The sequence below is a fragment of the Aquarana catesbeiana genome, linkage group LG03, assembly GCF_042186555.1.
Source record: "Aquarana catesbeiana isolate 2022-GZ linkage group LG03, ASM4218655v1, whole genome shotgun sequence".
Taxonomy (NCBI): Eukaryota; Metazoa; Chordata; class Amphibia; order Anura; family Ranidae; genus Aquarana; species Aquarana catesbeiana.
This window is the reverse complement of record NC_133326.1, coordinates 704,698,169-704,724,280: the sequence shown is the minus strand read 5'-3', so window position 1 is coordinate 704,724,280 and position 26,112 is coordinate 704,698,169. Positions and strand designations below refer to the sequence as shown.

Genomic DNA, 26,112 nt, shown 5'->3' with positions numbered 1-26,112 from the left:
ATGATTATCTGAGATCAATAATTTTCATGCTATGGAAGAAGCTATGGCCATTTCATATGATCGTTTAGGTCATCATCATAAAATCTGGAATGCATGATGATTATAACCATATTATGGGAATGTGAGGAAAAACTTCTGCTCCCATCCATCTAATTCCATGTTCCCAAATACCTTTGCAACTCAAGGTTTTGCTTTGACTTAGGGCCCTTTCACACTGGGGCGGGCGTTGACGGTATGCGGCTGCTAGCGGGGCAGTTTTACCCCCCGCTAGTGGCCGAGAAATGGTTAAAAATTTGCAGAGGCGCTTTGCCGGCGGTATAGCCGCGCCGTCCCATTGATTTCAATGGGCAGGAGCGGTGAAGGAGCACTCTGCTCCTTCACCGCTCCGAAGATGCTGCTAGCAGGACTTTTTTTACCGTCCTGCAAGCGCATCGCTCCAGTGTGAAAGCCCTCGGGGCTTTCACACTGGAATGAAAGCAGCGGCACTTTCGGGTCGGTTTGCAGGCGCTACTATTAGCGCAATAGCGCCTGCAAACTGCCCCAGTATGAAAGGGCCCTTACCTGTTAAGGCCAAACGTTATGTTGAAATTTTGTTATTTTATTTTATTATACCACAATTTTTTTTACTATCATAAATAAGAAGGATATGCTTTTATTATTAAATTTTGATCCCCCCCTACAAATAATATTAGCTATATGATTTGTTTTGTTTTATATTGCTTCCCACACATTCTTCCCCCATTTTGGTAATCTATCTTTCTATCTTAACATATTGCAACCCTAAGTCAATTTCTATTCATGATCATTTAATAATGTTAAAAATGTAACTCTTATGCCCTGTACACACGGTCGGATTTTCCGATGGAAAATGTGCGATCGGAGCGTGTTGTCGGAAATTCCGACCGTGTGTGGGCTCCATCGGACATTTTCCATCGGATTTTCCGACACACAAAGTTTGAGAGCAGGCTATAAAATTTTCCGACAACAAAATCCGATCGTGTCAATTCCGACCGTGTGTGGCCAGTTCCGACGCACAAAGTGCCACGCATGCTCAGAAGAAATTCCGAGACGGATCAGCTCGGTCTGGTAAAATTAGCGTTCGGAATGGATATAGCACTTTCGACAGGCTGCAATGTTTAAAATTGTTTAATACAGCACACTCTGTTCTTCTTTATAATGCTAGAAGAATTAAGTAGTTTTGCTGCTCATATTCACACAGACTTCTCACAAACTTCTTTCTTTATTATTTATCATGATTTCATCAATATATTTTGATTTGTCACATCTGACAAAAAAGATATATGTTTTTTTTGGGGGGTTTGTATTTTTTTCAAGCCTGATCGTGTTATTATTATTATTTTTTTTTATTTTACTCAAGAATATTTTTGGGTGTGTTTTGTGTGTCAAGTTACCACCACACCATTATTATCTTGTATTATTTAATCTCAAGGAGATTGCTTGGTGTTGGTGTCTCTTGTTAATTTCACATTGTATTTTTGAAATGTACCTGCCTCCTCACAAACAAACTGTCCTTTTTGAAGAAAAACACACATAGGCAAGTATAATTGAAACAAAAATTCCTTTATTAAGGGCGCATAACCAAAAAAAGAGGAAGGCAACGCTGGAGAAACAGCAGAGATTGGCAAAGCCTTTGGCCCCCAGGGCAGACATCCATTCTTTTACAGCAAAATTGGTGGCCTGAGGAGTCCATATCTAAGGGAGTGCAGTCTGGTCCAGAAGTTCCATAGATCATGAAAGCAGCAGATGACATGTATGTCCCCAGGCTGTGGTCATACAAGAGCCTGCATCTTTTGCCAGACCAGACTGAACCCAGGCCATCACTCTCTGGTCTTCCTTAGACGCTTCCTTACATGCTGTGGCTCTGGTGTTGGAGATGTGACAGGAGGAGGAGGAGGACCATGGGTGAGCTGACAAATGTGGGTTTCACATGTGAGTTGGCCCCTCAACCCCTTATTTAGAGCTTCCAAAATTACAAACTCACATAAGAGTCGGCCCTCCTCCATCTGCATCATTTTGCATGCAGTTAGCTCTGCAAAATCATCTTCCACACTGTGGGTTGTTCTGAGGGCCTCAGTAGCCTTCCAAAATAGGCCAATTGCTGCCTCCTCCAGGTTACTCCTCTTCCTGCCACTTTTTCTTTGAAGGCGGAGGGGAGGGACCTGGTATTGGGCAGCCTGCTTGGCACCGGCCACCTCCTGGCTGAGACTTCCCTGTGTATGAAAAAGGGACATGGTTTTAGTTTTTGGTTCATCAATCACAATCATAAATTAGTACTCCAAACTAACATCTATTTAACATCATTGATTGGACAACCAGAAATATTTTGAAGAATGCTATACCTGGCTCAAGCTGGGCTCCTCCACATGTTGCTGCCTAGAAGGCCCAGGTTGGGCGTCAGAAGCTTCAGCTGGGGGGAAGGAAGCGTGGAAGGAAGAGTGGAGAGTGCTGGCCTGGGTTCAGTCTGACCTGCCAGAAAATGCAGCCTGTCATTGTACCACAGCCTGGGGACATAAATGTCATCTGCAGCTCATGATCTCTGGGAATCCTGGACCTTCTTGAGCTCCCTTAGATAAGTACTCCTCATGCCACCAATTAGGATCTTCAAATAGGTGATGTCTGCCGTGGGGATCACCGGCTTCACAAATTGCAGCAAATTATCCAGCGCTGCCTTCCTCTTTGTTTGATTCTTATAATCAGGGTGGTTTACCTGCCACAGACAAGGCAGCTCCCTGAACATATCTATGAAGATTGGCATAAAGTCCTGATCATTGACTAGATCCATTTTCACTGCAAGACACAACACCAGACAAACCTTAATGTCAGCCTAAAGTCTTCAAAACTTGTCCAAATACAGGCCTCAATCTATAAGCAGTATAGGCCCAAATTTAAATCTTACTTTCGTTATCACGATCGGCGCCTCCAATACTCCTTCCTCTGCTCACAGATCATACGTACTACGCACGCGTGTTATGATTTATATACACTGCGCATGAATGAAACTCAGCCAGTCCCTGACGTTCTTTCTAGTCTATTCCCTGCCCCTTCTCGTTCGGCGCAGTGGGGGAAGAGCACATGGCGGAGACACAACAGGTGCGTGCTAATTACAGCAACAAGGAGGAGGAGGAAAACCCGGAGCCAGAAACATCCCGATCCCAGAAGAGACGATTTAAGGCCTCAAATATGTCCTTTGGGGAGATGTTGGAGATGGTCGACATAATGAAGAGGGACAACTATGACGGGAAGTATGGACCTTACCCCAACCCCAATGTCCGAAAGGCCAAGATCATGGCAAAAGTGGTCAAAAGTCTGCAGAAGAATTTTGTGGTACGACGATCCAAGGATCAGCTCAGGAAGCGGTGGGTGGACCTTAAATTAAGGGAGCACAAGCAGTACAGAAGGATCAGGAGAGTGCTGCAAAAAAGTAAGTAGTTGTGCTGTGTTCCTATTCTTTATTTTTATTACGTTCGTGCTGCTCCATGTGCTTTTCTTTACTGTTGTACAGTTTAAAATGGCAGCTTTCATGTTCATAGGCACATTGTTCGTTCGTATGAAACATTGTTCGTTCGGCATAGAAAACCCCATTGTTTTGGCCATATGCATTTTATTACATTTTTTCGGCCCTACTTCTCTTAAAATAATTTTTGACTCTAGATGGGTTTGTAACTAGAATGTAATGCAAATTATATTCTGTGTAAGGACAGGACACTCAGCAGCAGTTTACACATCTGGACGCTGGAGCACTAGTGTGGGACACAAGAACAACCTTTTTATTAGGGGGCCCACACAGGTGCTCCAGTGATTACTATAGAGGTGTCTCTATCTGTGAAGCTTGTACAAAACAGGTAAGTATTTAAGCTTGACAAAGGAAAACAATATTTAATCATCTTGGAACTCTGCCAAAATAGACAATTGTACCCCACTTCCAAGCAATGTTTCATATTCCTATTTCTGCCATCAAATATCTGTGTGCTAAGTATACCTTTTTTTTTTTTTTACATAGGAGAGAAAAGACTCGGAGGACACCACTCATCAAAAGAGACAACAGACCTCGCACCTCATGAAGAAGGTGAAATCCCTCAAAGTCAACAGGAGGAGGAGGAGGAAGGAGACGTGGTGGAAATAGTCACCACAACAGGTAAGTGTCTGCGACCACAGGCTCAGGTAAGAGATGGATGCCGGCATTTTTATAATACATGGTGTGTTTTTGTTTCTCTATTTTTAGGTGATCGTGATGTCGTGGATCCAGGTCATTTCACCAGTGAGAGTGCCCAGATCCTGATCAGGGAGATCATGGGGTGTAATGGGGACTTGGAAAACATCCAGAAAAACATCAATGATGATAAAAAAAAAATGAAGAACATCACTGATGTTTTAGGGAGAGTTTAAAAGACCTCCAAATCCCTTACTATTTAGTGGTATTTGTAATGGAAGAACTTTTAACATTTTTTGCCATTTTATAGAAAAGCCAAATTTTGAAGATGCACACAGTGTGTCAACATGTGCTATCTGCCATCACGGGAGATCAATGTATGTGTTTTGGGGGTGCAACCCCTTCCTCAATAATAAAGTAGCTGAGAGGAAGGGGTTGCACCCCCAAAACACATCACTCGATCCCCCATGATGGCAGCTAGCACATGTTGACATTCGGCAATTCGTGTGCAGCTTCAAAATTTGGCTTTTCCCGGGATGACTTCACCCCATCTGAACGCAATATCAAACAGAGTTTTTAAATACTCATGTCTGATATTGCCTTCAATTTCTACAAAAGTTGAACTTTGTAAGTTCCAGATTTGTGTATTTCTTGTTTGTTTGAAACATGTCTCTTTTACCTTAAATGGACATTTCTACTTTTATTAATGTGACCCAAAAAATTGTTATACAACAAACATGAATGCACATGTGATTGTGCTGGTATTAAAAAGATTGATACTCAAGAATGTGTGGATTATTGTTTCAATGCTCCTAAAATTTTGTTGTGGTAAAATTGTTGTTTTCTGTGACAATGGGGGTTATTTTCTAAGGGCAAATCCACTTTGCACTACAAGTGCAGTTTCAGTGCAGGCTCAAGTGCACTTGTAGTGCAAAGTGTATTTTCCTTTAGTAAAAAACACCCAACAGTGCTTTGTAATGTTACACAATCACAACATTTTCAGGACTCCCCACATTTCTGTCAGGGTCAGCTAAAAGAAACACAAGCAGTAAATGTCACCATAGATTATAGTAGTTAAAATGATTTTTTTATTTTAAAAATGTATCAGACATTGTCTGGCATATTGATGACCCCCGTACCTGCAAAGAAATCAAGGTATCTAAGACGGACCTCGCAGGCACTCGGGGGGGGCAAGCCAGGACGGCCACTTTCAAGCGCCGTCAGGGTTGGTTCATTTACTTGAATTCCGGCCTCATGCCCAACTGAGGCAGCATAGTTGGCAGAATTTCACCTTAAAAAGTTGTGGAGAACACAGCACGCCAGGATGATATGATTCAGTTTATACTCCGCCATGTGTATGGGTGTAAGAAATAGGCGGAACTGGCTGACCATGATTCCAAATGTGTATTCCACCACTCTTCTGGCTCTGGCCAGCCGGTAATTAAAAACCCTCTGGTCCGGGGTGAGGGTCCTCATTGGGATTGGCCGCATAAGATGGTCCTCCAGCACAAACGCTTCATCAGCAACGAAGACAAATGGGAGTCCTTCAACATTGTCTTCTGGAGGTGGCAAGTCCAAGCTACCATTCTGGAGATGCCTGTAGAACTCCGTCTGGGCGATGACTCCACCATCGGACATCCGGCCATTCTTCCCCACGTCCACAAACAGGAACTCATAAGTAGCCGACACCACTGCCAACATCACAATACTATTGAACCCCTTATAATTATAATAGTATGACCCCGAGTTGGGTGGTGGGACGATGTGGACGTGTTTCCCATCAATTGCCCCTCCGCAGTTAGGAAAGTCCCACCGCTGGGCAAAGTGGGAGGCCACAGTCTGCCATTCCTGTGGGTTGGAAGGAAACTGGAGTCAAACAAGAAAAATAAATTAATCATTTTGCACATAAACAGGGAAAACAGATTAGACACAAACATTCTTGGCCAACATCAGTATAACATTTATTTTAGGGAGTATTTAAAGACAAAGGTATAAGGTCCACCTATCAGATCCCCCCCCCCCCCCCCATGGGCCATTTGTAAAATTTTATGGGGGGGGGGTGTTTTGGACAGGTAACCATCTCCATTTCATTGAGAGATTAATGCCTAAATAATGTGTATTACTTTGGCCAGCCCCTCCTTACTTACACTATTGGCAGCCCACTGGATAGGTAAGAAGTGTCATAATACAAAGCGATAAATACACACTGTACACATTTTAGCACATTTTTACATTCTGCTATTACCTATCAAGATAATAATAGGATACAAAAACTTGAAACAGTACCATTTGAAAGTATTCAGGCAGGCCCTTGCACTACATGCTTTGGGGAATTCATCCATAAATCTGACCACAAAAGAGGTGGGTATAGTGTGTATGGGTTTGGCAAAGTCAGCAGATAGAGGATTGTTATCAGCTGAGTTAGCAGTTGGGGGGAGGGAGGGTTCCAAATGATTTTGGGACACCAAAAAAAAAGCCTCTGCCACTCTGCCTGTATTTAAAGCACAATCACATTTTTACACATTTTAGGGGGTGTTTGAGGTAAAGCACTACTATGGAGCTGACAAAATACATTGTTAAGTGACTACATGAGGTGAATATAGGCCAGGAGAGCATGCTAGGGAGGTAAGTGAAGGCAAATATGTATGAAGGACAACATTTTTTAAAAAAAAAAACAGCATGCATGAGGACAAAGGGGACATTCACAGCATATTACAATCATGGTAATTAGGGAATGAGGAAAGAAATACAATATATTATCAAACATTAAATACAATAAAATGTGATGTTAAAGGATAAAAATCTTACCTTAATATACTCCTTCTGCAGGACCTGGATGATGGCAGAACAGGTCCCGGGATAATGATCCCCAGAGCCTGGGGGTTGATGCCTGTCGAGAACTTCAAGTCCTGCAGGCTTCTCTCCGTCGCCAAGTACCACAGGGTGGCAACTAGCCTCTGCTTCGGAGTGATGGCTTGCCTCATGCAGGTATCCTGCCTGCTAATATAAGGGGTCAGCAAAGCCAACAAATGGTGAAATACGGGGTCCGTCATCAGGAGAAAATACAATATATTATCAAACATTAAATACAATAAAATGTGATGTTAAAGGATAAAAATCTTACCTTAATATACTCCTTCTGCAGGACCTGGATGATGGCAGAACAGGTCCCGGGATAATGATCCCCAGAGCCTGGGGGTTGATGCCTGTCGAGAACTTCAAGTCCTGCAGGCTTCTCTCCGTCGCCAAGTACCACAGGGTGGCAACTAGCCTCTGCTTCGGAGTGATGGCTTGCCTCATGCAGGTATCCTGCCTGCTAATATAAGGGGTCAGCAAAGCCAACAAATGGTGAAATACGGGGTCCGTCATCAGGAGAAAATTCCTGAAATCATCAGGATTATTCTCACGGATCTCACGGAGCAAAGGCATGTGACAGAACTGGTCACGCTGGAGCAACCAATTCTTGGTCCATGAACTCCTCCCCACCCTGTTCATGGACTGGACTTGTGTCAAGGTCAGGACCCCAACACCAATCCCCCGCACAGCATGAACTCTACGAGGAGTACGTATACGCAACATGGCTAGAAAACGGTCAGCTGCTCAGAAAGAAGTAACAGAATGCACTGAAGAACAGCAAGACCTGTGAAGAGCGACCTGAAAATCAGTAACCAACGAACACAAACACAACGACAAGTCAGTTGTACTCACTGCACACACTGAAGACCAGATACAAACCCACAAGCACAAACTGAACAGCAGAAAATGATCTGAAAACCACGAGTCTGAAAAAGCGCGAATCGTCTCTCACCAAACTTTTACTAACACGAGATTAGCAAAAGGAGCCCAAAGGGTGCCGCGCTTGGTTCAGAACTGCCCTTTTCTAGTCTCGTCGTACGTGGTGTACGTCACCGCGTTCTTGGCGATCGGAAATTCCGACAACTTTGTGCGACCGTGTGTATGCAAAACAAGTTTGAGCCAACATCCGTCGGAAAAAATCCATGGATTTTGTTGTCGGAATGTCTGATCAATGTCCGATCGTGTGTACAGGGCATAATTGTATCTCTTTATATGTGTTATATTTTACTTATTGTATGTATACCTTGTATACTTTCAAAACCTTTCCATAAAAATTATATTGTGAAAAAATATCTATCTATCTATCTGTAGCACTAACTCACGGTGGAGCTGCTGATTTAAAGCGGGCTGTTACCGTCACCTTGTCACCTGTAATTTCACCAACACCGGGTCTAGGGGTCTCCGTTGAGCTTACTGCGAGGCAATGTAGGCACCAGTCACTTAAGTACTTTTTCAATGCTTTAATGGGAGATAACTGGAAGAAGTAGCAGGAAAGATGTAGAAGGAGAGTTGCAGGGGTGTTCAAATACCTTTTCTTGGCGTAGCGTCAAGGAATTTAAATCTTTAGGATGAATGTATCCTCAGCTTAGGATTAAATCTTTGCCCGCCCGGATAGGTTTCTCTCACTGACCTAACACCCGAAACGCATCACAAACAAAAAGTCTCTGCCACAGACTTTGGTGGGACAAACTCATACGATCCTCTGCCACGGGATGTAGTAGTTTTCGATGAACAGCTAACACACTACCAGAACCTTTAAGCTGACCTGGCAGTACTTGTGTGGTAGGGTAATTTAGGATGCATCCTCTAATTGAGTCACCAGGCCCCTCTCCAGACCAGCGCTCCGCATGGTCCCTCCCAAGACAGATCCTCCACGAATTCTTCTCAATTGTCCGGCTTCTTCCCGCAGGACAGATCACACAGGACCATCCCAGCAGTAGCAGGCCCCAGACAGACTTCTGGGCCTACCTGCCCAGCTGCAGCGGTGTAACCCTCCAAGCCGGAGGGCCACGAGATAGCACTCACTGACACATACCTCTAAGCCAGGAGGGCCACGAGGCAAAAAGCTCTCCGAAACATGGCGTCTGCCCCATAAATACCCTCTCCCAGAATGCAACTCGGAGGACCACCTCCGCCGAGTTATCTCCGTGACAGAAGAGCACCCATACACTTCAGCTTGTTGCTTTCCAACATTGACCCACGATGACAATGACACCCACAGGCGCAATGTGGAACTGCACGCAACACAGCCAAGCTGGAACAGAGGCTAAACTAACCTTAGATTAAACCAGATGATCCATTAAATTTACCTATACGTGGTAAATAAAAAATCTACCAGCGCTACATATCTATCTATTTATCTATGTATCTATTTATCTATGTATCTATCTATCTATCTATCTATCTATCTATCTATCTATCTATCTATCTATCTATCTATCTATCTATCTATACAATTTTGTTTTTGTTTTTCAAAATTGTCAAGTTTCTTTTGTTTATAGCGTAAAAAATAAAAACCGCAGAGGTGAGCAAATACCACAAAAAGAAAGCTCTATTTGTGGGGAGAAAAATACATACTTCTTTTGGGGTACAGTGTTGCACGGCCATGCAATTGTCAGTTAAAATAACACAGTGCAGTATCACAAAAAATGGCCTGGTCATGAAGGGGGTAAAACCTTTCGGACGTCAAGTGGTTAACTTTGTGTTCGACACTGTCTGACCCATAGTGGGGAACGTTGCTGTGAATCTGGACATGCCTCCCCTGGCATTTCTTCTTCATCTATTTGTTGTGGGTCCTGGCAGAGTTTAGACATGGCTGGGCTATTAAAAATAGGAGTGGAGGCTCCTGAGCTGGCTGCTGCCTCAGCCGGCATCTCAGGGCCAAGGGAAGACTATTCTGGAGCACCTCACATACGTGAGACCCCTGTGTTGTCTTGAATCCCACTAATACATTGTCAGGGAAAAAGATCTGTTCAGGATGCCGGCAACAAGCATGGTCATTTAACAGGCTGAGGTAAATTTACGTGAAAGGCTGAAACTTGGTTGATAGTTGAAGCAACAGGCATAGTCAATAAACAGTCCAGGGTCAGTTCAGGTGGCAAGCAGAGGCATAGTCGATAAACAGTCCGGTTCATAACCAGAAATAGCAGATAGCGGACACTAGAAAAATATCTTCAGTTCACATATAATTCACTAATAGTGTAGTGATATGTGATAGATCCGAGGCCTGGCTGGGAGGGACATTGGGGACCTTAGTATCGGGTGTCACGGCAATATCCACTACTGGAACATACACAACATCTTCTTTGGGGTTTGCAGCCTATTTGGGTAAAAGGGAGGATATCTGGGAAATGCTTTTCATGGAGTCTTGTCAATGCATCAGAGCGAATTTGTTCAAGGGCATGGCCATGCGGATAGAGAAGGGTTGTAACAATGTCCGCTTGGTATTTCAGGTAGGTTAGGGATCTTTGTGTACACTTGGTTTCTGGGCGGGAACTTGTCTTGTTTGAAGTTCCACAGAGGTGTCATAATGTATTGAGAAAAGGATATAGACGTCTCTCTTATCTCTCCACTTTAGGGCTAGTACTGTATCTCTTCATTCCCCAGACTGGCTGTTACCCACCCCCCTTTTAGTTTTGTGGTGACCAGTCTTTTGTGGGAAGCCCTTGTGGTTGGCCCGTGCTGTCACACAGGCCACAGTTTGTTTCCTATAGAGATGGTGGAATAGTGGGAGACTTGAGTAGAAATGATCTACATACAGATGATAACCCTTCTCAAGCAGCAGTTCTATAAGTTGCCAATCAATTTTGCCACTTCTCCCCATATAGGTAGAGCATCCAAGGGAGTCCTTTCCCTCATCAATTTTGAACTTATAGGTATATCCTGTGGCCCTATCGCTTGCCTTGTAGAATTTTACCCCATATTTGGCCCATTTGCTATGGAGGTATTGTTTAATGCCAAGCCTACTGGTGAAGTGGACTAGGTATTTATCCACACAATTTTTTTTTTATCGGGAGTAAACGTTTCCTTGAAGCTAAAGCAAAAAAAGTTGATTAGTGGCCAAATTTTGAATAGTTTGCCATAATCAGGATGATTTTGACGGGGGAATTGGGTATTATTATAGAAATGTAAAAATCTCATTATTATCTCTTATTGACAGGAATGGGGTAAGAGGACCTATAATGTTTTTTATGGACAGGATTATGGTAAGAGGACCTGTAATGTTAGAAGGACATGTAATGTTATAATGGACAGGTTTGGAATAAGAGGACCTGTAATGTTATTATGGACAGGATTGGAGTAAGAGGACCTGGAAAGTTATTATGGAGAGCATTGGAATAAGAGGACCTGTAATGTTAGTATGGACAGGATTAGGGTAAGAGGACCTGCATGGTTATTTTGGACAGGATTGGGATAAGAGGACCTGTAATGTTATTATGGACAGGATTGGGATAAGAGGACCTGTAATGTTATTATGGACAGGATTGGGGTAAGAGGACCTGTAATGTTATTATGATCAGGTTTGGGGTAAGAGGACCTGTAATGGACATGTTTGGAGTAGTAGGACCTGTAATGATATTTTGAAGGATTATATGCACATAATTGGGCATACATTGTTTATAGGGGTCCAAGTACTGCCCTAGGGGACATGTATAAATGAAAAAAATTCAAAGGAAAACAAGTGTGCAAAAAGACAATGAATAATCACGCCGCTAGCACTAAAAAGGTGAATATACAATCCTCAAACAAAATGTGGAATAAATAAGTGCAGCGCTAAAAATACATATAGTGTGTAAATGTCCAAAAAACAAAAATAAGTAATCATCAGTTTGTGAATAAAATTAGCTTCACACAGTTCCTTCTCTAGATATGGAAGATATCAGGACATATAGTGACCAACATTTGAAATAAGACATCCTCTCCGTGGAGAAAAAATGATCCACTAAAACTGTGATATAATGAAACTTCATGCGGAAATCCCGCCACCAGTATACAATGCACTCACTAGAAACTGGATGTAAACAAGCATTGTATAGGTATCTTTTGTCCAAACTGTGGTGTCCAGTAGATGTGACTATCCTCAGTTAGCAGGTGGATATGGAATCAGAAAGTTAATCCATCCTCAATACCCCCAATGAGGTGAGTGCTGTGTAAAAAAAGCTCACCGGGAGCCAAGGAGAAGCTGAAATGGTGTAGTATTTATTGGAATTCAATAGTAGTACATGTACAAATGGCCAGTAAAAACAAACATAAAAACACATGCAAAAAATGCCGTTCCTACCACGAGACTGCAGCAATGAAAACGTCATTGACGCATTTTGTGCTCAAGCACATTGTCAAAGGGACCTGCCTATTACTGACGCTTGGTTTTGGAATTGTTTAAATGACCACAGACCCGGAAATGCCCAAAATCTGAACTGGAAGTTGAAAAAACGCCATATACAGTCGGAACCGGAAGTGGCCATTTTCCCAAAGTACAGTGATTTACTGATGCTTAAAGTGAAAGCATAAAAATGAGAAATAACATTAAAAAATCCTTTCAATATAGTGCCTTGGGGGTCCTCTTAGTCTACCTGTAAAGTGGCACATCTATACTGACTATAGAAGCTTCTGCAGCAATGATTGCATTTATAAAGCCCAAAAAATGAATTTTTCCATGCAAGCTTTCTTTATTTTGTAAACAACAGCTTGGGGAGCCAGTCTGTATGATGAGGCCACAATGTAGTGCACTGGGAACAAGATTAGCGATTTTTTGGGATAAATTCTGGTGTCTCTTCCGCAGACTTTGGATAGAAGTAACATGTGCAGAAAAATTGGTCTTTGGGTGTTGGAGGTTCCTTCACACCGTAACTCTATAGAGGTACTCTTAATGAAAGCTAGAATTGATCTTGCTGTCAAAAATGTTAATGATATGCACCGGTCAAACAGCTGCGGAAAATTTGGTCTTTGGGTATCCCTGGTGCCTTCACACTAAAAACCCATAGAGCAGGTGTCTCAAACTGGTGGCCCTCCAGCTATTGCGAAATTACAAGTCCCATGAGGCATTGCAAGGCTGGAAGTTACAAGCATGACTCCCTCAGGCAGAGGTATGATGGGACTTGTAGTTCCACAACAGCTGGAGGGCCACCACTTTGAAACCACTCCTATAGAGGTACTCTTGATAAAAGCAAGAATTGGCCTTGCTGTCAAAAATTGAATGATATGCACCGGTCAAATAGGTGTGGAAAAATTGGTCTTTTGGTGTCCATGGCGCCCTCACACCGTAACCCTATAGAGGTACTCTTGATGAAGGCAAGAATTGCTTTCCTGTCAAAAATTGAAATGAAATGCACCTGTCAAATGCCCTGTACACACTGTCGGATTTTCCGATGGAAAATGTGTGATAGGACCTTGTTGTCGGAAATTCTGACAGTGTGTGGGCTCCATCACACATTTTCCATCGGATTTTCCGACACCCAAAGTTTGAGAGCAGGATATAAAATTTTCCGACAACAAAATCCGTTGTCGGAAATTCAGATCGTGTGTACACAAATCCGACGGACAAAGTGCCACGCATGCTCAGAATAAATAAAGAGATGAAAGCTATTGGCCACTGCCCCGTTTATAGTCCCGACGTATGTGTTTTATGTCACCGCGTTTAGAACGATCGGATTTTCCAACAACTTTGTGTGACCATGTGTATGCAAGACAAGTTTGAGCCAACATCCGTCGGAAAAAATCCTAGGATTTAGTTGTCAGAATGTCCGAACAAAGTCCGATCGTGTGTACAGGCCAAAACAGTTGCAGAAAAATTGGTCTTTGGGTGTCTGTGGTGTCTTCATACCATAATCCTATAGAGCAGTGGTCATCAACCTTGTCCTCAGGGCCCACTAACAGGCCAGGTTTGCAAGATAACTGAAATACATCACAGGTGATATCATTTGCTGCTCAGTAATTGCAGTAGTCTAGTCTGCATCTCTCCAAGGTAATACATAAAACCTGACCTGTTAGTGGGCCCCCGAGGACAGGGTTGATGACCACTGCTATAGAGGTACCCTTGATGAAAGCAAGAATTGGCAAACAGGTGTGGAAAATTGGTCTTTGGGTGTCGAAGGTGTCTAGACACCATAACCCTATAGAGGTACTCTTGATAAAAGCAAGAATTGACTTGCTCTCAATAATTAAAATGATATGCATCTGTCAAACAGGTGTGGAAAAATTGGTCTTTGGGTGTTATTGTGCCCAGGAAACCTACACCAAAAAAATTCATCCAGATGAAATCAACACCTACAACGTTAGGCAGCCTAGAAGTCCTGCAGAGATTCCACATCCCAAAAACACTTAATCAGCAACATCGGCATCAGGGGCTTCATAGCTGCTGGTAATCCAGGACTGATTCATTTTGATAAATGTCAGACGGTTCACAGAGTCTATGGACAGATGTGTTCTATTATCAGTATCAAAACCTCCAGCAGCACTGAATGCCCCTTTCAGAAAGCATGCTGGATGCAGGGCAGCCCAGCAGCTCAATTGTATACTGGGCAAGTTCTGACCAGTGATCTATTCCCATGACCCAGTAACCCAGTGGATCGTCAACTGGAAAGCTCTCTATCTCTGTTTTCGCTCCTAGATAATCATCCGTCTTCTCCACTGCTCCTCTCCTGACCAACAGAAGCCTCAAAACTATGTTTTTCATGACACTGTAACCTACCAGAGTCAGGAAAAAGTGGCAGATAAACTTCTCTTTAACGTGTCCTCAAGAGATTTCATCTTCTGCAACCTGTGTGGGGATGGGATGAGTTCTGCGACTTTTCCCTTGTAATGGTGGTCAAGGAGGGTTGCCAACCAATAGTGATCCTTCTCCTTTATGCCACATATACTTAGATCCTTTCACAGGCTTTAAAGCATGAGGGAGCTGGAACTGCCTCCTCCCAGCCACGTACAACTCCCAAGGGTTCTGGGGATTGAAAACCATCTCTTAATGTTTGACTTATGTCTTCCTCTGCTTCAATGCCTACAAAACTGCCAGAATCATCCTCCCCCTCCCTCTCATCTTGTGTGTTCTGTGGCATAGGAAGAATGGTGTCAGGAACGGTGTCATCTCCGGTTTCTCCTGCTGGTGGCACTATTACATTCAGCACCAAAAGGGTGTAATTCCAGTGGCCACCAGCGGGGGTCTCCCTGCCTGGTCTGCAGACTTGCCATCAAGCACACCTGTCATGGTTTTGCTGGACTATATAAACCCGCCCTGAACTAACCTCCAGTGCTTCAGTATTCCTCTGCTAGCCCTTGTCCCTGCCAGTACCTGCTCTTGTTCCAGCCTGTTCCTGTTTGTTCCTGAACCCCGTTTGTGTATCCTGTCCTTGAACCCTGTTTCCTGTTCCCTGTTACCTGCTCCTTGGTCTGCTTCATTATTCCTGGTTTCTGTTCCCTTGTTGCTTTGGCCCATGCCTTATATTTTGCATGTTGGTTTCCTTGCTTGTGTATTATATTAGTTAGATAGATAGTTAGGTTGGTTTGGGGGTTTGCTGTGTTTTCACCATTTTCTTGTTTTTGGTTTGCTGTCTTGTTTTCACGTGTATAGTTATCATTATAATAAACATACTTACTTTATTTACTCGTTTGTCCCTGATTCCTTGGTGCAGCCCAGCGATCTGATCACCTGCATTGGATGTTGTGTATAACATCCCCTGACAGAATACTGAAGCCATACAATCAGATCGGTTGCACCTGGGAATTGGGGCCTGAGTCCCAGCTATTGTTGAAAGATGGATTTTGAAAGTATTTTGTATTTATCGCTCCTGGCAACTGATGACAGAGACTTTTGTTATCAGACATTGGCTGAATACACTAGGGAACAATTGTTAGAATGCATCCGCCTAGCTCATGTTTTTATTGAGCAAGGCAGTTTTTTGTTTGGAGATGTGCAACCATTAATTAAGATCTGTACTGAGTTGGCCCTGTCTGATGTTGCTGAGGGAGGTGATGACTATACACCCCCTTTTAGTGCAGCTCAGGTAGAATCTTTAGTTTGGCTGTTGGAGGATGACTCAGCATTTTTTTTTGAACAATATTCAGCTTGTCCTCAGCAGGTGCTTGCAAAATGCATTGAATCAGTGCAGTCTCTGGTCAGACAAGCCAAGTGCAAACCTGATGCAGTGCAATCATTAATACAGGCCTGGTCAAGTCTGTTGCATTCAGCTTCTGTTAGCTCCAAATATACTTCTCTACCAATGAAATACCAGTACCCTGTTTCCTCCTGTTGCACCTACCCTGCCTTTAACTCCCCTGATGCTTCTCAACTGCCTCCATCAGCTCCACTAAATCTCCCTTCAAAACCTACTCCCTCTGTCTTGCCATCCTTTCACTCTTCGCTTCTACCAGCTGCATTCCCTACCTACAGCCCTGTACCCACTTATAGATCCCTAGTGGCTAAAAGCAAAAAGAAGCGGAAGTTTTTTCCAACCCATACCATCATGCCAGTATCCAATCCTGCCTCCCCACCAGCTGATCTGTTCCAGCCTGATGTGCCAGCACCTGTGCCCACTGTCCAGTCTGAAGTTCCAGTACCAGCTGCCCAGTTTGAAGTTCCAGTACCTGCTATCCAGTCCGATGTACCTGCTGTTCAGCCTGCTGTGCCAGCACCTGTGCCCACTGTCCAATCTGAAGTTCCAGTACCAGCTGCCCGGTTTGAAGTTCCAGTACCTGCTATCCAATCCGATGCACCTGCTGTTCAGACTGTTGTGCCAGTACCTGCTGTTCTGCCTGATGTGCCAGCACCTGTGCCCACTGTCCAGTCTGAAGTTCCAGTACCAGCTGCCCAGTTTGAAGTTCCAGTACCTGCTATCCAGTCTGATGTACCTGCTGTTCAGCCTGCTGTGCCAGTACCTGCTGTTTTGCCTGATGTGCCAGCACCTGTGCCCACTGTCCAGTCTGAAGTTCCAGTACCAGCTGCCCGGTTTGAAGTTCCAGTACCTGCTGTTCAGCCTGTTGTGCCAGTACCTGCTGTTCTGCCTGATGTGCCAGCACCTGTGCCCATTGTCCAGTCTGAAGTTCCAGTACCAGCTGCCCGGTTTGCAGTTCCAGTACCTGCTATCCGGTCCGATGTACCTGCTGTTCTGCCTGATGTGCCAGCACCTGTGCCCACTGTCCAGTCTGCAGTTCCAGTACCAGCTGCCCGGTTTGGAGTTCCAGTACCTGCTATCCAGTCCGATGTACCGGCTGTTCAGCCTGTTGTGCCAGTACCTGCTGTTCAGCCTGCTGTGCCAGCACCTGTGCCCACTGTCCAGTCTGAAGTTCCAGTACCAGCTGCCCGGTTTGAAGTTCCAGTACCTGCTATCCAATCCGATGCACCTGCTGTTCAGACTGTTGTGCCAGTACCTGCTGTTCTGCCTGATGTGCCAGCACCTGTGCCCACTGTCCAGTCTGGAGTTCCAGTACCAGCTGTCCGGTTTGGAGTTCCAGTACCTGCTATCCAGTCCGCTGTACCTGCTGTTCAGCCTGTTGTGCCAGTACCTGCTGTTCTGCCTGATGTGCCAGCACCTGTGCCCACTGTCCAGTCTGAAGTTCCAGTACCAGCTGCCCAGTTTGAAGTTCCAGTACCTGCTATCCAGTCCGATGTACCTGCTGTTCAGCCTGTTGTGCCAGTACCTGCTGTTCTGCCTGATGTGCCAGCACCTGTGCCCATTGTCCAGTCTGAAGTTCCAGTACCAGCTGCCCGGTTTGCAGTTCCAGTACCTGCTATCCGGTCCGATGTACCTGCTGTTCTGCCTGATGTGCCAGCACCTGTGCCCACTGTCCAGTCTGCAGTTCCAGTACCAGCTGCCCGGTTTGAAGTTCCAGTACCTGCTATCCATTCCGATGTACCTGCTGTTCTGCCTATTGTGCCAGTACCTGCTGTTCTGCCTGATGTGCCAGCGCCTGTGCCCACTGTCCAGTCTGAAGTTCCAGTACCAGCTGCCCGGTTTGCAGTTCCAGTACCTGCTATCCGGTCCGATGTACCTGCTGTTCTGCCTGATGTGCCAGCACCTGTGCCCACTGTCCAGTCTGCAGTTCCAGTACCTGCTATCCAGGCCGATGTACCTGCTGTTCTGCCTGTTGTGCCAGTACCTGCTGTTCTGCCTGACGTGCCAGCGCCTGTGCCCACGGCCCAGTCTGAAGTTCCAGTACTGACTATCCAGTCCGATTCACCTGCTGTTCTGCCTGTTGTTCCAGCACCTGCTGTTCTGCCTGATGTGCCAGTGTCTGTGCTTGCTGCCCAGTCTAAAGTTCCAGTACCGGCTGCCCGGTTTGAAGTTCCAGTACCTGCTATCCAGTCCGATGTGCCTTCTGTTCAGCTTGTTGTGCCAGCACCTGCTGTTCTGCCTGATGGGCCTACTGCCCAGTCTGAAGTTCCAGTACCTGCCGCCTGGTCTGATGTCTCGGTGCCAGCCCTCCAGCCTGATGTCTGTGCCAGCCCTCCAGCCTGATGTCTCGGTGCCAGTGTTCCAGTCTGAGGTGCCAGTGTTCCAGCCGGAAGTACCAGTGCCTGCTCTCCAGCTTGATGAGTCCGCTGCCCAGCTTGAGGTGCCCATGCCTGCTGCCCAGCTCGATGTGCTTTTGCCTGCTGCCCAGCTCGATGTGCTTTTGCCTGCTGCCCAGCTCGATGTGCTTTTGCCTGCTGCCCAGCTCGATGTGCTTTTGCCTGCTGCCCGGCTCGATGTGCTTTTGCCTGCTGCCCGGCTCGATGTGCTTTTGCCTGCTGCCCGGCTCGATGTGCTTTTGCCTGCTGCCCGGCTCGATGTGCTTTTGCCTGCTGCCCGGCTCGATGTGCTTTTGCCTGCTGCCCGGCTCGATGTGCTTTTGCCTGCTGCCTGGCTCGATGTGCTTTTGCCTGCTGCCCGGCTCGATGTGCTTTTGCCTGCTGCCCGGCTCGATGTGCTTTTGCCTGCTGCCCGGCTCGATGTGCTTTTGCCTGCTGCCCGGCTCGATGTGCTTTTGCCTGCTGCCCGGCTCGATGTGCTTTTGCCTGCTGCCCGGCTCGATGTGCTTTTGCCTGCTGCCCGGCTCGATGTGCTTTTGCCTGCTGCCCGGCTCGATGTGCTTTTGCCTGCTGCCCGGCTCGATGTGCTTTTGCCTGCTGCCCGGCTCGATGTGCTTTTGCCTGCTGCCCAGCTCGATGCGGATGTGCTACTGCCCAGCGTGATGTACCTCTGCTTTCTGCTCAGCCTGATGACATGGTGCCTGCTAAAACTGTTCCTGACTGATGGCCATCTTGCCGCTGGGTCAATCCTGTCTGTCGCCTGGCTTGAATGTAAAGCTCCTGTGTGGTCTGCCTCCGATGGTTTCTTTCCCGTTACCCTGCTAATTTTCATCTCCAGATCCAAACTTCCTGACCCGGGTGGTGGGGTACGTGTCCTATTTTCAGACTCTGATGGCACGTCCCCCATTGAACTAAAAGACTCTGACCTTGGAAGTGCGAAGAAGTCCGCAGACTCTGTAGGGAAACATTTTAAGGTGTTTCTGCACCCACTCGGACTGCCGTACCCAGGGCTGAATGGAGTGTCCGGAGGCCACTCCTTTAGGAGGGGGAACTGTCAGGAACGGTGTCATCTCCGGTTTCTCCTGCTGGTGGCACTATTACATTCAGCACCAAAAGGGTGTAATTCCAGTGGCCACCAGCGGGGGTCTCCCTGCCTGGTCTGCAGACTTGCCATCAAGCACACCTGTCATGGTTTTGCTGGACTATATAAACCCGCCCTGAACTAACCTCCAGTGCTTCAGTATTCCTCTGCTAGCCCTTGTCCCTGCCAGTACCTGCTCTTGTTCCAGCCTGTTCCTGTTTGTTCCTGAACCCCGTTTGTGTATCCTGTCCTTGAACCCTGTTTCCTGTTCCCTGTTACCTGCTCCTTGGTCTGCTTCATTATTCCTGGTTTCTGTTCCCTTGTTGCTTTGGCCCATGCCTTATATTTTGCATGTTGGTTTCCTTGCTTGTGTATTATATTAGTTAGATAGATAGTTAGGTTGGTTTGGGGGTTTGCTGTGTTTTCACCATTTTCTTGTTTTTGGTTTGCTGTCTTGTTTTCACGTGTATAGTTATCATTATAATAAACATACTTTCTTTATTTACTCGTTTGTCCCTGATTCCTTGGTTACATAGTTAGTCAGGTTGAAAAAAGACACAAGTCCATCCAGTCCAACCACAAAAAAAAAAAAAAAAAAAAAAAAAAAAAAACGTACAATCCAATATACCCAATACTATACCCACAGTTGATCCAGAGGAAGGCAAAAAACCCCAGCAGAGCATGCTCCAATTTGCTACAGCAGGGGAAAAAATTCCTTCCTGATCCCAGAGAGGCAATCGGATTTTCCCTGGATCAACTTTACCTATAAATGTCAGTACCCAGTTATATTATGTACATTTAGGAAAGTATCCAGGCCTTTCTTAAAGCAATCTACTGAGCTGGCCAGAACCACCTCTGGAGGGAAGCAGCCCAGCGATCTGATCACCTGCATTGGATGTTGTGTATAACATCCCCTGACAAATGGTGTCACTGTCTGCATAAAGCAGGACTTGAGAGGAAGTCCTTCTCTTCCTCCTGCTGCTCTGCCTTGAGTGCCATGTCTATAATGCCATGCAGAGTCTGCTCCAGCAGGAACACAACAGGCATTGTGTCACTGATAAATGCATTGTCACAGCTCACCATCCTTGTGGCCTCCTCAAATGGTGACAGTACAGTGCATGCATCCTTTATGAGCAGCCATTGGCATTGGGGGAAAAAAGTCGAGCTGGCCTGAGCCTGTCGTTGTGCCATACTCACACAGGTAAACTTTGACAGCCCTCTGCTGCATGTGCAGCCACTACAGCATTGCTAAAGTCAAGTTCCACCTGGTGGACATGTCACAAATCAGGCGGTTTACAGGAAGGTGGAATTCCCGTTGAATTTCAGCCAACAGAGCACTGGCTGTGTATGACTGCCTGGCTACAGACTCTTCTGGCCTGCTTTAACAGATCTTCCAACCCTGGGTACCTATTTAGGAAATGTTTCACCACCAAATTGAGCACACGTGCCAGGCGTGGCAAATGTGTCAACTTTTTTCTGAAAAATAAATACAAATTAGTTTCTTCTGCTCTATAATTGCTCAACCTTGGATCTAATCTCCTGTCTGGCATCCTGCTTGGCTACCTTTACAGTTTGAAATTTCCTCCATGATTGGTCAGCAGCTCTCAGATTTCTGAGCTGCTGCTTTTTGGGTTCTTTTTGCACTTTTTTTTCTGTGTTTATTCTTGAATACTGTATACACAATACCTATACGGATCCCATATCCCAGGTTTGCTGGTCAAAAAATAAACTTTACTTTCTGTCAATACAGACTCACAAGAAGTTTACTCTCTCCCCACATCATTACTTGACAATCTTCACAGAGGAGCAATCCTTTGATTTACCCCGGCATATTCCTGAAGTCACCTCACCTGAGGCTCCCAACAGTGAGTTATCGCTTTAAAACACACAATCTAGCATACACCCAACATGCCCTTGTCCATTCCGTCCTTGAGCGCGAAGGCTTTGAATCATGCGGTGAAACAAGCCTCTTTGTGGAAGACTGCCTTGTCGCATAATTGCGACGTATTATGCGCTCAAGAAACTAATTTCGCCCAGGACTCATCACCACCGTGTAGCCATAACCAAAATCTATTACTCTCTGAAGCAAAGAGGAGTGCCAATTCTCCCACACTACTAGAAATGATAGATGCGACTCATCTACACTTTCCGTATGAACAAATAATGGCTTTTAGTATGGGTAAAGCAGAATACATCTCTCGTATGTGGAGACCCTGGCTTGAGTGGGGAACTCTACATTTGATACTTATACACAGTTCCCTGTTCCTTGAAACTTCAGATACTTCTTCCTGTATATGATATTCCCCTGGGTACTATTCAGCGCCTAATAGGTGTTGATTCTTTATTACCCCGCCTCAACCGGTATTTGACATTTAATACCTTTCTCTAACTTCAGCAGAAACCTTATATACAAAAAACAAAAAAATGCATCGCTGTGTGATACTGAACCTTACAAATGCATAGATAGTGCCATAAACTATGAAAATCAATATTACTAAAAAATGTAACTATAAATATAAAAAAAAACTATTTTTTGTGTAACAAGCAAGCTCACAGTGAAAGAAATTTAGTATTATTCCATAATATCAAGTGTATATCAAAAAAAGGAGATTTTTTTTCTCCCTATTTTCATCAATCCACAAAGACAAAAGTGCAAATTGGGGTATTATACATATTACTGTTCAAAAAGTGACTCTAGTGATGGTAATCCTGATCAGAAGAGGGTGACTTTACACACTTGCCCCCCCCGCGTGAATGCGCTCACCTACAACTGTGTGACCGCACACTTAAGTTTGATCCACATAAGCAGTTGAACCACTCCTGGGCTCTAAGTGAAACTGGCTCAGCAGGATCCCACGGGAAAATCCAGAGAAGTTGTCCTCAATTTTAAAACAAGAAAGAGGCTGGATAGTTCAATATCACTAGTTTAAAAATGTATTTAGAAAACATAACATCAGGGTACTCACACATTTTAGGTTCCTCTCCAAACGATTTCCAAACTTGTATGTGTCAGCAGCTTGTACAAACAAGCATATATCCGAGCTCCTCCACCATCCTGGCCCCTCCCCTACATGTGACAACACTGGGCTAATTACGTGTCTTCCTCAGGGGGATCTGATTGGATGGTGGAGATTACTAGAATATATACTATGCCGGCAGCCATTGAAGTGTAGCCGCGATATGCCCCATTTTGTTGTAGGTGTATTCCAATGATAACCACAACCGTGGCCATAAGCAAATCGCCACCATAGGCACCATTTTATTGTGGTTCTACCCGAAAGATAAAACACATCCGCGGCCATATAAATAAAGAACCCCAGTGACAAAGCTAATTACAAATAATATGGAGAACTTCACTAAATACAGGATGGGGAGGACACATAAGAAGGAAGCCACCTGGGGAGAAATAACTACAATACATATAATATATTCCCCATTCAACAACTAGTAATTACAATAAGAGCCTGTTTTATAATTCTTATAATTTGTTCTAATAACAAATATAAATGAAATTAAACACATCAATAACCCCCATGTAATAATCCCTCTAAATAATGCACATAGTGTCATGGGTGGGACTTGAACGCATGACCCACTGGCTTTAAGTCGGAAGTGCTAACCACTTAGCCACTATAATTTACTCGTTCCCAAGTCGCGTAATAACAAATACAAATGGTTATCATTGGAATACACCTACAACAAAATGGCACATATCGCAGGGACACTTCAATGGCCGCCGGCTTGGTATATATTCTAGTAATCTCCACCATCCAATCAGATCAGAGATCAGATCAGATCAAGACACGTGGTTAGCCCTGTGTTGTCACATGTAGGGGAGGGGCCAGGACGGTGGAAGAGCTCGGATATATGCTTGTTTGTACAAGCTGCTGACACATACAAGATTGGAAGTCGCTTGGAGATGAATCCTATGCTTAATGCTTTTATAGTTTGGTGCGCTGGAAGCACCTAAAATGTGTGAGTACCCTGATGTTATGTTTTCTAAATACATTTTTAAACTAGCGATAATGCACTATCCAGCCTCTTTCTTGTTTTAAATTTGAGGACAACTTCTCTGGCTTTTCCTGTGGGATCCTGCTGAGCCTGTTTCACTTAAAGCCCAGGAGTGGTTCAACTGCTTATGTGGCCCAAACTTAAGTGTGCGGTCACACTGTTGGAAGGTGAGCGCATTCACACGGGGGGGGGTGTTGGGGGGTTGTAACCTCAGGTTACTATATACCTGATGCTGATTGCAGTCTCAGGTTGCTCTAGAGTAGGGATGGGCTTTATCTTACGGGTCATAAAAGTGTTTGGGGACCCAGGTCCTGCCCCAGGGGACATGTATCAATGCAAAAAGAATTTTTAAAACGGCCGTTTTTTCGGAAGTAGTGATTTTAATAATGCTTAAAGTGAAACAATAAAAGTGTAATATTCCTTTAAATTTCATACCTGGGGGGTGTCTAGTATGCCTGTAAAGGGGCGCATATTTCCTGTGTTTATAACAGTCTGACAGCAAAATGACATTTCTAAAGGGAAAAAAAAGTCATTTAAAAGTGCTAGAGCTAGTGCCAGTTCTAATGAATTGTCAGGAAAAAAAAGTCCCTTTAGGTCTGGTATGGATATTAAGGGGAACCCCGTGCCAAGATTTAAAAAAAAATGGCATGGGAGCCCCCTCAAAATTCATACCAGACCCTTCAGGTCTGGTATGGATTTTAAGGGGAACCTTGCGCTAAAATAAAAAAAAAAAATGGTGTGGGGTACCCCCCAAAAATCCATACCAGACCCTTATCTGAGCATGCAACCTGGCAGGCTGCAGGAAAAGAGGGGGGGGAAGAGAGGATGCCCCCCTCCTGAACTGTACCAGGCCACATCCCCTCAACATTTGGAGGGTGCTTTGGGGTAGCGACCCCCCCAAAGCACCTTGTCCCCATGTTGATGGGGAGAAGGGCCTCATCCCCACAACCCTTGCCCGGTGGTTGTGGGGGTCTGCGGGTGGGGTGCTTATCGGAATATGGAAGCCCCCTTTAACAAGGGGACCCCCAGATCCCCCCCATGTGAAATGGTAACGGGGTACAAATGTACCCCTACCATATCTCAAAAAATGTGCAAAAATGGTAAAAAAAAGACACTACACGTCTTGGGACAAGTCCTTTATTAAAAAAAATAAATAAATAAAACTGTCCCACGGAGTCTTCTTCTTCTTCTTCTTCTCGCGCTCCAATGGACTGAAAAAAAAAAAAAAGCTGCAAGCCGCCTATGATCTGCCTCCATGGGAGGCACCCTCTGTAATGACGGGTCTCTCAGGTGGCAGTTCTTTTATAAGTGAGGGCGGAGCCATACAATGTCATTGCCGCGTGACCCCGCTCCCTCTGACATATAGGGATAACCCTATGGCTTTCCTGTAGCGTCAGAGGGGGACGGGGTCACTCGGGTTACCCTCTAACCGGGTGGCCCCATCCCCTGGGGCAGGACCCGGGAACCCAAACACTTTTTATGACAATAACTTGCATATAAGCCTTTAAAAGTAGCACTTTTGATTATTCATGTTCGAGTCCCATAGACTTTAACGGTGTTCGCGTGTTTGAACACATTTTTTGCCTGTTCGCATGTTCTGGTGCGAACCAAAAGGGGGGGGGGGGGGTGCTCTGCTCATCCCTACTCTAGAGTAGCTCGCAAGATTTATATATTTTTATTCAGCAGAAACCTGCCTTAGAACGGACTTATTATTGTTTAATTGTGTATCTATATGGTTCTCAATTTTCCTGTTATTGTTACATCTCAGTGAATTCCATTTCAAGCATTTTCTTTGACTTGTCAGTTGAATACTTACTTTTGTATAATCATATATGCTTATATACTGCTGTAATTTGTAAACTCAATAAAAATCTACTAAATGAAAAAAAAAAAGTTTCAAATAACATATATTAACATGGATAGAAAAAGACAAAATAAAAATAAATGAAAACAATTGTGTAATAAAATAACTGAATTGTATGTTCTGATTGTATGATTCTCTGACGCTTTACTCCAATGTTTTTACAGATGATGAATCTACGTTTATTATCTATGGTAAGGAACTTTTCATACAGTGCAACTTAATTTATAGCACATTACTGTCCTGACTTCAATTACGTCTGCACATTTTGTTTGTCTTTGTTAACAATCCCCTGTTGAATCTAAAAGCCAGGCATTTTGCCCTGGAATGGGGTCACTTTAGTTCCAGAAATGGTGGTTTGGATGTCACCTAATGTTATAATGATCAGCATACCTTTTGAAAATTGGAATTTCTGAGAATTGGGGTAGATTATGGGGTGGGACCATAGTACGCCTCATCAAGTGGTCGGTGTAGCAAAATTGTGCTAACAGTGGGAGGGGCTTAGTACCTGAGCCTACATACAGGGTGCAGGAGTCAGAAGTACGGTATGTAATGTACATAGTGCAGGGGTCCAGGTTGGGTAATGTACATAGTAAAAATATTGTCTGTAACATTTTCTGAGCAGTGCTCCA

At 44.7% G+C, this 26,112-nt stretch overlaps 1 protein-coding gene across 1 annotated transcript in view; it reads left to right on the top strand.

The window, feature by feature from the left end:
• Positions 1-26,112, top strand: part of LOC141134342 (proteinase-activated receptor 1-like) — a 139,934-nt gene that overhangs the window by 105,600 nt on the left and 8,222 nt on the right. Inside the window, exon 7 of the mRNA XM_073623913.1 lies at positions 25,648-25,674. Coding sequence (XP_073480014.1) covers positions 25,648-25,674 — 27 coding nt within the window. The remainder of the gene's footprint in view (positions 1-25,647; positions 25,675-26,112) is intronic.